We start from the raw sequence: 12,717 nt of genomic DNA on the forward strand, positions 1-12,717 counted from the left end.
TAAAAAACTAAAAAAGTTGGTAAAGAAAAGAAAATAAAAAGTCATATAAATAGGTTAGATTAAAAAAAGAATTTGAAAATAAAAGAATTGGAGTGGGTGGACTACATTTAAAATAATAAATAGTAATGGGTGTATTATGAAAAATTTTAAAAAAGAGAAAGTTAGAGGGTTAAAAGTATTAAAAAAAAGTATAAAAGAGTCAAGACCCTTTTTTTAAAATAATAAATACTCATGACCTTTTTTTTTTTAAGTGTGTGAACACTTAACCGCTACTCCATTAATGCCCTTTTTCTATAATTTCTACATTTGTTATGTATAATTGTTAGAACTAGTATTTGGTCCGGCCCGCTTCGTCGGGCCAAATATTAATTTATGACTACAAAGAACAACTTTTTAGTGGGCTCAGTAGGCTTAGTCTGTCATGTTAGTCTAATATTAAACCAGAAGCTCAGTACTAAATTTGTATCGCCCAAAAAAATTATTTAAATAATGTTAATATGAAACTTTGTTGATTTGTTTGATTGTTTTTAATCTTTTTGAATATACTTTAGTGGTAGTTGTACATAGCGGTTATTTTTAATGGTTACGATTACGTGAATGTATAACTATTTAAAACGTGTTAACGACAGTCCTAATAGTTTTCTTCAAAAACAATCCTATTATAGAGTCCATTAAATATGTTAATGTTAATAGCTAAGTGGTGTCGTACGTTGTTGAGACAAGAAAGTAATTCAAAATATAGTGGCAAAATAAAAGGGTTATAAAGTAAAAGGTTGAAAGAGCTAGATTAAAACGTTAAGGTAGAAAGTGTAAAAAGTTGAAATAGAAAGGGTTGAGTTTAAAAAGAAAATGTTTTTGGGGTTTCAACCACCTAGCCAATCAGAACTTGGAAAATTTACAAGTAATTCAAAATATAGTGGCAAAATAAAAGGATTATAAAGTAAAAGGTTGAAAGAGCTAGATTAAAACGTTAGGGTAGAAAGTGTAAAAAGTTGAAATAGAAAGGGTTGAGTTTAAAAAGAAAATATTTTTGGGGTTTCAACCACCTAGCCAATGAGAACTTGAAAAATTTACAAGTAATTCAAGATATAGTGGCAAAATAAAAGGATTATAAAGTAAAAGGTTGAAAGAGCTAGATTAAAACGTTAGGGTAGAAAGTGTAAAAAGTTGAAATAGAAAGGGTTGAGTTTAAAAAGAAAATGTTTTTGGGGTTTCAACCACCTAGCCAATCAGAATTTGGGTAAAAGGTTAAAAGAGCTAGATTAAAACGTTTGGATAGAAAGTGTAAGAAGTTGAAATAGAAAGGGTTGAGTTTAAAAAGAAAATGTTTTTGGGGTTTCAACCGGCCAATGAGAATTTGGGAAATTTACGACAACTAGTATAGTAGATAAATTATCGATTTTCCCAAATTGGCAATTAGTATAATAGATAGATAAATAAATAAATAAATAAATTATCGATTTTCCAAATTGAAATTGAATTGGAAAGTTACTGTTGAATCATCATTCTTGAAATGAATACATCAATTACACCCTTCTTCATCCTCTCTCATGAAAAACCTTAGAAAATCCCCAAGAAACCCAGCGAAATAAAGCTTCACACACCACAATAAATCGCCTCAATTGCCAGACGAATTCTTGAAGAAGATTCGATCCCATAAATCATAAATATGTGACTCTCGATCATTCGTGATTTGCCCTAATCTTCGAAACAGGTTATCCCCAATCTTGAACACGTCAGATTCTTGCATTCATGATTTGATTTCTTTCACCTGGCTCGATTTCTTGAGATTACATCAATTATATGTATTCTATTGTTTTATCACCATTGTTGTTTATTACTGGTAATTTTTAAGTATTGGTTTGAATATTACAGGTGGGTTTTTACAACTGAAGATAGTTATATAGATTTGTATATTATTGAAGGTGGTAATTTTTAATCATTGGTTTGATGTGGTGTGTTTGATATATAAGCATTTTTTATATTGGTTTTAAATGGACATGAATTTTCAAATGCTTACCTGAAAGAGAATCGGTTCTGGCTGATGTAATGATATGAGAATGTAATGAATTTGTTCCATGGGGCATATATTCTACCCTTACCTCTGTCTATTAACGTCATGTTAAGTTGTTGATTGTTGTCTCACAGGGTTTGAATGGTTATGCTATGTAGAAGAGAACTAAATATATGCAGGCCTTTTTTGTTCATGACATGGTTTCCTCATCAATGATTGCTTCCTACTATTACTATTAAGTTGTTGTTAAACTCTTAGGTGTTCTATTTTTTTCCTTTTAGATCAACCAATATAAACTTAGACTCAGCCATATAACTTTATCAAATTGATGTTTGGTGATTTTTTAACTTATTAGAACTTGCACATATTTCTCATTAAACAAATATGCTGTATCAGCCTTATGTAACATTTTTTTTCCCCCGTTTTATCCTTGAGATATATACCACTATTTATATTTATATTTATATTGACACTTTTATAAGGAAATGGGTAGGAATCTGTGTCTATTGAAATTTACGTTCTCAGCTATCAACATTCACGCTTTAACTTATTTCCTTTTGTTTTTGTCAGTATGTAGGTCAAAGATCTCACTAGGAACACCCTGTTTGGCAGGGACTGTTTAAAATTCAGATGATCTGAGCTGCTCCCCCTGAATCTCTTTGAGCGGAGTTTTTACAGCTGCTGAAATTTGTGATTAACATTAGTCAGCTTGGTGAAGATGATCCATTTTAGCAAAATGTAAGATTCGTTATCTTTTTAAGAGTAATTTAAGTATAAATTATAGATCTATATTTTGTAGCGAGTTCCATTTGTGGGCGGGTCAGGTTCCATTGGGTTGTTTATATTCATTTTTATTACTCTCTTATTTCGTAAACTATGTCCACGTAAGTTGGTTGGTTAGTTGATTTTTGTAGTAGATAACATAATGTGTTTGCAGGTATCTAATATGATGTATATGTACTTATTGTAAATTTTTATAGATAAGGTATGCAGGCATCAACTAATATAATGTAAAGTTAGAATTGATGCTTTTGTTTTACCATGTGGAACTTCATAGCATATATTACAAGTCTTTGATGCATTGTGCATATAGAGTAAAAGTCTTTTAGGTTATAATGTTTTACTTTTGACAATCTCAACTCAATATGTTCATGATATTAGTAATATTTCATCTAAGATCATACTATGTAGGTCAAAGCATGATATTAGTAATATTTCATCTAAGATCATACTATGTAGGTCAAAGCATGCCTTCCATCTTTTCATTTTTGTTTTTTCTTAGTATTACTTATTTTCTTCATTTCTCATTTCTCCGTTTTTATAAGAATGAGAACATTAGGTTTTGAGAGTGTCTTTGTTATGAAGGCAGTTCTAAATTCCTTTTTTTTTGTTTAATAGCAGGAGAGTGCTGCAGCTATAGCTACTTATGAAATCATGCTCCAGCTCTAACTGAAATTTGTGAGTCCTTCGATGCTGAATCATAAAAATATATGATGCTTAATTTTTTATTTATATAGCTTTTTATCTTAGGTCAACATGATTCTGAAAACATATACATAAATGGTTTAATTTTTGTGCTTTTATATCCTATTGGTTTAATGGTGATTATGTAGAGTTATATATTATTATGTTTGTACTTATTATGTAATTGTCTTTAGTTAAAGGTTGATTATGTAATATTAGTCTAACCTCTTGTATTTAATCCCATGATTGGGTCGTATATGATACACAATGAAAATAATTCTTTTCCTAATTACTCTCTAGTTTATTATGGTAACAGACCAATTTTTTTGATCTAATTTCTGGGATTTTTTTTCTTCAAGCTCACAAATTGCAATCTTCAATTATGTCCTTCGTTTGCTTGATGTGTTCTTCATTCCTTTCCCAATATGACTCAATCTCATTCATCTTCTGTTAATTCTGATGATTCAAGTGCAAGTTCTGTATCACCCAATGATGAACTTTATATCCATCAGAATGACACATCCAATAACTTCACATTATCAACTCAAAAATTAACCGGTGATAATTACAACGAATGGAAACGTTCGGCTGAGATTTTTTTATATGCCAAAAACAAGTTGGGCTTCGTTACAGGTACTTGTGTTCCTCCCTATGGTGATTCTCCACAAATTGGTGTATGGGATCGCTGCAATAATCTGGTTATTTCATGGATTCTTCATTCCCTTGAATCTGATATTCGTAGGAGTATCCTTTATTTCCCTACGGCTAAGGAGATTTGGACCGATTTACAAGAACGTTTTGCTCAATCCAATATACCTAGTAAGTTTCAAGTCCATAAACTCCTTTCTTCATTATCCCAAGGGAACAATTCGATTGCCAATTATTATACTAAGTTGAAAACCGCATTGGATGAGTATATGTCATTGCTTGCTATTCCCACTTGTTCATGTGGAAGTAATACCGCATTCATGGCTATCTTGCAAGAACAACAAGTTATGCAATTTTTAATGGGCTTGAATGATGCTTGCATGCCCATCCGAGGCAACATTCTTATGAGGTCTCCGTTACCTTCCCTCGGTGAGTGTTACCGATTAATTGTTCAAGAAGAATCACAACGTGAATGCAATGTAACACTTTATGTGGGTCTAGATTCTACTGCTCTTGCGGCGAACAGGAACACTTCTTTCAAAAATAATTCGGGACACTCAAGAGGAAAAAAACACGATTACTAATTCGCAAGGAGTTGTTTTTGGCCTTGTGCCTAATGGTCGCCGTGCTAAGTTTTATTGTACGGATTGTTGTGTTTGGGGAGATTCTAATGACCGATGTTTCAAGAATAAATCTAGTTCTTCCGATAAGAAAATTGCTCATTCTGCCCAAGCCAGCATCATGCCTGATCCTACCACACATACGTCTTCAGCTACTACATCTACTTCAACAAACTCTCCTTTCACCAATGAGCAGATGAACCAATTCGTCGCCATGCTTGCTCAGTACAATATGACTCCGCAGACTAGCTCATCTCCTGACTTGTTTAGTGCTTTTATGGTAGGTAAACGATTTTGTTTTTTTTCCACCGGCCTAAACGATCAATGGATTATTGATAGTGGTGCCACTGACCATATGACACCACACCTTTTCATGTTTTTTGAATACACGGTCCTTCATAAACCATGTTTCATAGAAATGCCTAATGGTCAAAAAGCTAAGGTTCATCACATTGGTTCCATTCGTCTCAATGACAAAGTTATCCTTAAAAATGTTCCTCATGTTCCTGATTTTCACTTCAATCTTCTTTCTGTCTACGAAATCTTATACCAATATAATGCTTCTCTCACATTTACTCTCACTTCGTGTGTTCTTCAGGTTCCTTCAATGGAGCATCCACTGGTCCTTGGTGTTGTTAAACAAGGCCTCTATTTTGTCACTCAAGCTAGCAAGCAAACACCTGCTTCTCCAACCTGTTTTTCTACTATTATGAATAAATGTTCTACTCAACTTTGGCATTGTCGTCTTGGGCATTTGCCTTTTGATAGGATTAGATGTATTAGTTCCTTGAATTATAATACTTCTCTTCCTAATGTGATTTGCAATACTTGTCCTAAGGCTAGAATGCCTAGATTGTCTTTTACTTCAAGCAATATTAAAACTTCTAATATTTTTGAAATGATTCATGTTGATTTATGGGGGCCTTACTCTCGTCCTACTCATAATGGATTCAAATATTTCTTAACCATCGTTGATGACTTCTCGCGAACCACTTGGACTCACTTGCTACTAAGAGCGCCACATTTCAAACTCTTGTTGCTTTCCTCACTTACATAGAAAATCAATTTAATACTACTGTTAAAATAATTCGATCTGATAATGGTATTGAATTCCAAGACACGAAAGCTACTGAATTTTATTCTCACAAAGGCATTATCCATCAAACTTCTTGCAACGCCACACCTCAACAAAATGGCGTTGTTGAGCGAAAACACAAACATTTACTTGAAACTGCCCGTGCTTTGTTCTTTCAAGCAAATATCCCAATTTTCTATTGGGGCGACTGTATTCTCACCGCTTCATACTTGATCAATCGATTCCCTTTATCTATTCTCCAAAACAAAACTCCATATGAAATGATAATGAATGAGGTTCCGTCTTATGATCACATTCGTTCTTTTGGGTGTCTTTGTTATATTTCTACACTCAAACATGCCCGTCTCAAGTTCGAATCTCGGGCCATTCCGTGCGTATTCTTAGGATATCCTTTCGGAAAAAAGGCTTACAAATGCCTTGATTTGATCAGCCGCAAAATCATATAGTCGTGATGTTGTTTTTCATGAACAACACTACCCCTTCCACTACTTACCTAAACACTCTTGACTCGATTGTATTTCCTTTTCCTATGGATGATCCTTCACACAACTTCATTCCCGCTGCCACTAATCCTTCTGTTTCTCCTGACTCAATTTCTTCTTCACTACCAAATGACTCCCCACTACAAGAACCACATTCTGATCACACTTCTCAGCCTACTCCTACGCCACATTCTTCAGATTCCACTTTTGATTCCTCTCATGCTTCCGCAACTCATCAATCTCCTCCCCATGTTCACGTTCGTCGCTCAACTCGTACTCTTACACAACCTTCTCACTTGAAAGATTTTGTATTTCCTAAAAATACTATTCCAAAACATTGGTGTAACTTGGTTTCATTTTTCTAGTCTGCCTGATTCTCACTATGCTTTTTCTGATCACAATAGCACTTATTCCGAACCTTGATCTTATAACGAAGCTTCTAAAGATCCTCACTGGGTTCAAGCTATGAACAAAAAAATTAATGCTCTTCAGACTAATGGCACTTGGTAAGTTTGTGATCTTCCACCGGGTAAGAAAGCGTTGGGAAATCATTGGGTTTACAAAGTCAAACTCAAAGCCGATGGTTCATTGGAACGTTTAAAAGGTCGATTAGTCGTTCAAGGTAATCATCAATGTGCAAGCATTGATTACTTTGACACTTTCTCTCCGGTTATAAAAATGGCTACCATTCGAAGCATACTTGCCCTTGCTGCGTCTAAACATTGGAAAATTCATCAATTGGACGTTAATAATGCGTTTCTTCACGGAGATCTTTTTGAAGAGGTATACATGAGTATGCCTCTCGGTATTCCTAACCCGGACAATAAAGTTTTTCGTCTCCGAAAATCACTCTATGGTCTTAAACAAGCAAGTCGACAATGTTTTCAAAAGCTCTCTCGGTCTCTTCAGGATCAAGGTTTGACACAATCGAAAAATGATAGTAGTCTTCTCAACGGCTTAAGTCAATTCATGCAAAATCCTCAACAACTACACTTGCTTCTTCGTTATTTAAAGGGTACAAGTGGTCAAGGTATTCTTCTCAACGGATCGACACAACTTAGCCTTCATGCTTATTCAGGCTCTGATTGGGATGCTTGTCCTATATCTCGTCGCTCCGTTACTGGTTATGTCATTTTGCTTGGCGGTTCTCCTGTTAGTTGGAAATCTTAGAAACAATCAACGATATCTCGTTCTTTTTCTGAGGCAGAATATCGGGCCATGGCCAATGCTGCTGTTGAACTCACGTGGTTGGTTCGTCTTTTCGAGGAGTTAGGTGTTTCTACATTGAAACCTGTTACACTCCATTGTGATAACCAATCTGCCATACACATTGCTAAGAACCCAGTCTTCTGATATGGCCGAAATGGACGGTTTTATTTGTGCGGTGTCATTAGGTCGCAACGCGTCAGAATTAGTCACCAAGAGGAGAGGAGGGGGGGGGGGGGGGGGGGGGGGGGTACTGTTTTAAGTTTATATTTAGCGGGGCCTAAATCAAGGGAAGTATGACCTAGAGTCGTATTTTTAAGATATCAGTAGAATCGAACCTATATTAAAGCTTAAGATAGTTATGAAGGAGTAGTGGTTACCTAATTTTGGGTTTTTCTAGTTTATAAGACAAATAAAGTAAATGCAATAAAATTCGTAATTCAGATAAGGTTAAAACAAGTGCATACTATGATTTCATCAGTTATTCTGCCGAGATTATGGAATGCTGGCTCATGAATAGTCATAGGCCTTGATTTATTACACTGGTCCTAAACGCCCCTGTTGTAAGACATGTCACCGGGTAATGCGATAGGCTTGAAGATTCTGAATAGACAGCAACGTCCCTCACCCCCGACGCCCGTGCAGTCTGACTACAGGCATACACGTTAAGACGGCTCATCCAGTTGAGCGACTCGGCTGGGTGACGTATTAACATTCCACAAAGGTCTAAACTTTCTTAAGCATAATAGAATACAGGGTTTACCATATCCGAGAGACGTGATGGGTTTCAATGCTTTCGTTAATGATTGGTTTTAAAAGATAGTTAAGCCCTTAAAAAGAGTTCAACCATAAAGAACACCATGGCCAAGTCAGGTTGACTTCCATGAACACGTTCGGTTATCCTAACGGTCCAATCCTTTATGTGTTTAAACAAACAGTTCCTTAATTAACTAAGAATCCCTCAAGCGGGGTGCAATGCTTGAGACCGCGTTATGGTGCAGTACTGCAGTGTACTAATCAACACTGACCGTGTTCCATGGCCTTACTTAGCAGAGGTACAGCTTACAACAACCGCTGTGCTTCAGCATGCACGTACGAAGTTTATATGCTTGGTGACTACACTAGCATGGTCTGGGACCGACAATGTACTAAGGGTCTAGTCAGATGTTTCACTACGAAAGAGTCCTCAGTCGGAATCCAAAGCTTGATAGACTTACTACAACCGGTGTGTCTCAGTCGATCTTACGTTGTATCCGATAGACTTCTCTTACCAAGGAGTGACACAGATAGTGTACTCTGAATCGGGGTTCGCGACTTCCCAATAACAGAGTCAATAATTACGTTCTATTAGTTGGAAAAGCGATTGAGTTTAAAGCATAATCGGAAAGCATTTCAACAACATACACAAACCATAATATTATTTCGGCATTATAACTGTTACATCATAACATAAAGATAACTACTCGTTAATCATGGCAACAACATCACAGAACATAATGATAGAAGACATTATATAAAGATAAGGGATAGAAGTACCAGTAGATTAAACGAGTTCCGAATACAAAAGTGACAACTTCAAACTCCAGACCGCTCCTAATACAATCTTCGGCGTTCTTCTCCGGGTACTAGGTTTTCCGCACGGAGTCGAAGACCTTGAAAGTATGACTAATATTGTACAAGAGAGAGAAAGAAGTGAATTGAAGTGTGTGTTGGAATGAATGACAAAGACCGTTTGCAAGGGCCGTTTAACTTGGGCGTGTGGCAGGCCGTTTGTGAGCCAGGCAAGCCGTTTGGCAGGCCGTTTGGCTTGCTGATTCCCTGGATCGTAACTTGATTTCTTGTCTTTCACCGTTTTCGCTCTAGAATCTTCGTTTTAGCTCTGATTCTCTTGATTCTTTTTGCACCGTCTTCGTAATTACTTGTTCTTCAATTCTAACCGACGAAGTGGGTATTTTGTCGATAAAGTTCGAATATTTCTTGTTTTTGGGCCTTAATACCGGAGTGAAAACGTGACTTTTTAGCCGATATCATATTCCATGAGCGCACAAAACACATTAATCTTGATTGTCACTTTACACGGGAAAAGGTCATGGAAGGATTGATTGAACTTAGTTACCTTCCTACTCAAAATCAGTTTGCCGATGTTCTTACCAAGATATTACCCTCTATCCAGTTTCAACAGTTATTAACCAAGTTGTGGATGTCTTCATTCCATCCTCCATCTTGAGGGGGTATAGAGTTATATATTATTATGTTTGTACTTATTATGTAATTGTCTTTAGTTAAAGGTTGATTATGTAATATTAGTCTAACCTCCTGTATTTATCCCATGATTGGGTCGTATATGATACACAATGCAAATAATTCTTTTCCTAATTACTCTCTAGTTTATTATTACCTTGGTGGTTGAATGGATAACACATTAAACAATAGGTTATAATGATTTGGAAGTAAGCTTGGAGTGATGGGCCTCAAATGAGTTCGATTTGGAAGAAACAAATCAAGCTATACACATGTAATGTAAGTGAATTCTCAAGCAAAAAGTGTTATGGGTCATCATCGACTGGTGAGCATCGTGAAAAATTAGTCTTGGAAATTTAAAAAATGGCCTCCTTTTAGCACAAGATGCATTCGGGTGGGACTAAAAAAATTATCTTCATTTTTTTTTTTTTTTTTTTAGAGTCTGTAATAAAGCTGATGTTTAACTTGCAATGCAGAAATTATGTTGTGCAACACATTCTTGAGCTGCAGATTCCTTCAACCGTGTCTAAATTGAGTTCACTACATTTGACACCTGTTCAAATTTTGAGTTCGCTGCTTGACCCAAGTTACGAACTGAGTTGTACAAGTTCGGATCAGAGTTCACTGCATTTAACACCTGTTCAAATTTTGATATCTTCATTTTATTGATGGTTAGTGTATGCTTTGAATTCGAGACTAACATAAATGGTTTTATGGCCAAGTAATGGATATGACATCTTTACCATGAATCCAAAAAGGAGTCCTTCAAAGCACTCAAATCTATATTTTGGTTAAATAACGTGAACTATGCATATCATTCAACAATTTTTCCTTTAAAATCTCGTGATTCCACGGGTCTCTGCGCTAGTTTCAATAATAATATTTGTCTTTCAAAAAAAAACAAGTCATAGTGAAAATAGTTTTAATTGAAAAAATAAGAAATACAAATATTGTTTACAATTAAAAGCAATTAAAATGGGGGATAAATGTCAAGAGGTGTCTTAGATTCGGCCATAATATTCATATTACACTTCAAATTTAAAACTACTCGTTGCGACAATTACTTATTTTTGTGACTCACAAAAATAAGTAATTATCGCAACGATTGTGACTAGACAACAAATGTTAATAAGAAGGATATCGACATGATTTAAGGGCATTTTGACCAATTTTCCTTAACTTTTTATACCAAACAGACTTGACTTGACTGGCTAATATGAAGTTATAGTTTACTACTTGGATCATTCTTCATCCATTTTAACGATCTTCTTCCCCACATTCTCACCTCGAAACAAACCTACAAAAGCACCTGGAATGCACTCAATGCCACAAGAGATGTCTTCGAGCACACATAATTTTCCACCACGAACATAATCTTTTGTTACCGGCATAAAATCTTTGAGCTCATCCGTGTAAAAATCTGAAACCAAAAAACCTTGGATCATAATTCGCTTGTAGATAATATCTATCATGCTTGGTGCAGTTCGTCTTCCTGAATTTGTGTAATCCGAAATCACACCACACACGGCAATTTTACCAAATGAATTCATATTTGCAACAGCAGCCTCTAACATCTCTCCCCCTACATTGTCAAAATATATATCTATCCCATTCGGAAAGTACCTGTTTTACAGAAGCAAAATTACACTATCTAATGTTATTTGTTCTCTCTTTTCTTGAATGTTGTTACAAGTTTATGGATCTTTAATTTTGTGTTTGTGTAGATTGAAAAACACATGTTTGTTTGCTTCTTAATTACCTTTTGAGAGTAGAGTTTAGGTCTGTTTCACCTTTGTAATTGAATGCTTCATCAAACCCAAGCTTCCCTTTAAGCAATTCCACCTAAAACCATGAACCAACACATGTTCTAAACGACAACTCAAATCGGTTAATTAATACATGGGTAAAATTATGAACAACAGAACAAACCTTTTCTTTGGTTCCTGCACAACCAACAACATAACAACCATATAATTTCGCATACTGTCCAACCAAATTACCAACTGATCCAGCAGCTGCAGAAACAAACACTTTATCTCCTTTCTTAGGCTTACATACTCGAAAGAACCCACCATATGCTGTAAGCCCACTAGACCCTGCAGACCATTATGTATGTTATAGACTTTGCGTAAGACGAAGTGTGACATATGAAGTAATTATGCATGAAGACTAAGATCGATGGACTATACCAAAAACACCAACATGGTAAGATAATGGAAATTCGATATTGTTCACTTTCATTAACATGTTTCCGTTGTTCACAACTGTATATTCTGCCCAATTCAACGATCCACATACAATGTCGTTTTTCTGATAATCTGGGTGTCCTGAAGCTATAACTCTCCCTAAACCGCCACCATTTATCATCTGCAATGAGACATTTGAAAATCAAGTTAAGTTAGAATTGAAGTACTATACTTAAAAAAGTACCAAAAACAAATACTCGGTAAGTTTTTTGAGGACCGATCGAAGTACATTCTAAGGCCTCTAGGAGCCCAACTGCCCAAGCCTGCTGCTTCATTTCCAATTTTTCAATGAAGCAAATAAAGTTCTATCGTATAAGGATTTATCTTACTTGAAGTCTAATACCCTCTTCGTCCAAAATTAATAGTCATGTTTTGATTTATTTGTTAAACTTTAACTTTAAATAACTTTTTTACCGTCGTATAGTACTTTATACTTGATGAAATGAAATTTATATATATATGAATAAATTAAGTTTAACATGTGTTTTTAATTGAGTATAACTTTCATCAAGTATTATATATGTTGGTGATTTTAGCATTATCCAACATACATTTTAGGGATTGGATTGCTATGTTGAAAGTGTTTTCGAACCATTGATACGTTACACGAATTCGGAGAGTGTGGAGTACACGTTCGTAAAACGTGAGGTGGTTTGAGGTTTACTTTGGACTTGGTAATAATGTTTGGAACTTAAAGAAT

General features: G+C 35.3%; 1 protein-coding gene and 1 long non-coding RNA gene across 4 annotated transcripts in view; one reads left to right on the top strand and one right to left on the bottom strand.

Moving 5' to 3' along the window:
• The first annotated feature begins 1,506 nt into the window (after positions 1-1,506).
• LOC139883906 (uncharacterized) lies at positions 1,507-10,507 on the top strand. 3 transcript variants are annotated; one of them, XR_011771873.1, is made up of 5 exons: positions 1,507-1,714; positions 2,585-2,752; positions 3,413-3,472; positions 9,964-10,165; positions 10,248-10,507. It is a non-coding gene; the product is annotated as an uncharacterized lncRNA (long non-coding RNA). The 3 variants fall into 3 exon arrangements; XR_011771872.1 differs by having other exon boundaries at positions 9,964-10,507; XR_011771874.1 differs by having other exon boundaries at positions 3,416-3,472; positions 9,964-10,507.
• A 505-nt stretch (positions 10,508-11,012) lies between these two features.
• The window catches only part of LOC139883917 (NADPH-dependent oxidoreductase 2-alkenal reductase-like), a 30,011-nt gene continuing 28,306 nt past the window's right edge, over positions 11,013-12,717 (bottom strand). The window contains exons 2-5 of the mRNA XM_071868017.1: positions 11,961-12,138; positions 11,701-11,867; positions 11,531-11,613; positions 11,013-11,394 (exon numbers count right to left, since the gene is read on the bottom strand). Of these exons, the coding sequence (XP_071724118.1) occupies positions 11,013-11,394; positions 11,531-11,613; positions 11,701-11,867; positions 11,961-12,138 (810 nt within the window). The remainder of the gene's footprint in view (positions 11,395-11,530; positions 11,614-11,700; positions 11,868-11,960; positions 12,139-12,717) is intronic.

Source organism: Rutidosis leptorrhynchoides, chromosome 1 (assembly GCF_046630445.1).
Source record: "Rutidosis leptorrhynchoides isolate AG116_Rl617_1_P2 chromosome 1, CSIRO_AGI_Rlap_v1, whole genome shotgun sequence".
Taxonomy (NCBI): Eukaryota; Viridiplantae; Streptophyta; class Magnoliopsida; order Asterales; family Asteraceae; genus Rutidosis; species Rutidosis leptorrhynchoides.